At 54.2% G+C, this 1,637-nt stretch overlaps 1 protein-coding gene across 1 annotated transcript; it reads left to right on the top strand.

The window, feature by feature from the left end:
* Nucleotides 1-284: 284 nt before the first annotated feature.
* Nucleotides 285-1,283, top strand: J4E84_005209 (uncharacterized protein; the record flags this gene model as incomplete). The annotated part of the gene is made up of 2 exons (XM_049387806.1): nt 285-293; nt 321-1,283. The coding sequence occupies 2 exons, from the start codon at nt 285-287 to the stop codon at nt 1,281-1,283; spliced, it is 972 nt and encodes a 323-aa protein (XP_049244784.1).
* Between the last annotated feature and the right edge of the window lie 354 nt (nt 1,284-1,637).

Below are 1,637 nucleotides of genomic sequence, written 5' to 3'. Positions count from 1 at the left end.
CATGGCTGGCGCCATTACTCGGCGCAAATAGCTGGATCAATGGCTTTGGCGAGGTGCTTCCACCACAACGCGAGTTCTTCTACGTTGGCGGAGAGTATCAGAACCTGTCAGTAAGTCACGCGAAATTGACGACTGAACTCTTCCCTCCCAGCTACAGGTACCATGCCCTGAAGGAGTGCACTGCATTTTACTCTGACTTACTGCAAAACCAAATGCCGTACATGACTTCAGGACGCAGTCTTCTTAGAGGGCAAGCCAGTCTTTTCTTTCTAAACTCCCAGTAAATGCTGATCGTATAGGTAGGAAATACGACCGCGCAGTACATGGTCAACCAGATCTATGTCGAGAAGCTAACCCCGGCAAAGTCTACCCAAGAGATTCCCCTCGTCTTCATGCACGGAACTGGTCAGACTGGAGCAACTTTTCTCGAGACACCTGATGGTCGACCAGGCTGGGTTTCGTTCTTCTTATCGCACGGCTATACGATCTACCTGAGCGATCAGCCATCGCGCGGTCGTTCTCCCTGGTTGCCGAAGACAGGCACGATGAAAAGCTCCAGTACTGCGCTCATCGAGGAACTGTTCACTTCAACGTCATCGCATAGCCTCTGGCCGCAAGCACAGTCGCACACCCAATGGCCTGGAACTGGCAAAGCAGGCGATCTGATCTTCGACGCCTTCTATGCGTCACAAGTTCAATACCAAGCCGACAATCTGATATCCGAAGCCGAGAACGCCAAAGCGTACACCGCTCTCCTCGACAAGATCGGCGGCCAGGCGCACATCATCGCGCACAGTCAAGCCGGTGCCTATGGATGGCGAGTCGGAGACCTCCGCCCTCATCTAGTCAAGAGTATCGTGGCACTCGAGCCCGCGGGCCCACCATTCATCGGAAGAATCTTTGGATCAGGTCCTGCGCGACCTTTCGGCATCACGGAGCTCGAGGTCGCATACGAGCCTTCGGCGGGACCCGATGCGACGTACATCCAGACTGTTGTTGTTCCTGCAAGAGACGTCAATTCGAGTGAATGTATCATGCAGGATGAACCGGCGAGGCAGTTGGTGAATTTGGCGCAGATACCAGTGCTAACAGTGACGTCCGAGGCGAGCTACCATGCGGTCTACGATCATTGCACTGTAGAGTACATGCGGCAGGCAGGTGTGGACGTGGAGCACATGAAGCTCGGAGAAGAAGGCCTTCACGGCAATGGCCACATGTTCTTCATGGAGAAGAACAGTCTAGAGATTGCTGAGAAGGTTTTGGCTTGGTTGCAGAGGCACTAAGCTGAGCGAAGGAGCGTGGCGGTATTCAGCATTGCAGCCTGCTTTGACGTTGGGTCACCTACTTGGCATGTTCTCATCCTGATGTAGGCTGCAGCCCTTGTCAGGTTATTCCTTGTGTGGGTGCGAATGTGGAACACGTTAAACACCTGCAGCATGTGGTTTCGAACACGCTTCCTCTGATGGGAACCTTGGAAGGTAAAGGGTGCGGTGCCTGGGAGATGATCGGCCAGATGACGGCTAGCGCATCCCAGAAGAGACTAGTCTCCGCAGCCCCTTCCCTTCCGCCCATTCAGATGTCGCACCTTCTCACCTCCTCAACATCCATCACACGACAACCCCAGTCGCACACCACGG

Source organism: Alternaria hordeiaustralica (genome assembly GCF_023758085.1).
Source record: "Alternaria hordeiaustralica strain BMP 2776 chromosome Unknown scaffold_8, whole genome shotgun sequence".
Taxonomy (NCBI): Eukaryota; Fungi; Ascomycota; class Dothideomycetes; order Pleosporales; family Pleosporaceae; genus Alternaria; species Alternaria hordeiaustralica.
The sequence above is the reverse complement of the archived record's forward strand: the minus strand, read 5'-3'. Positions and strand labels throughout refer to the sequence as shown.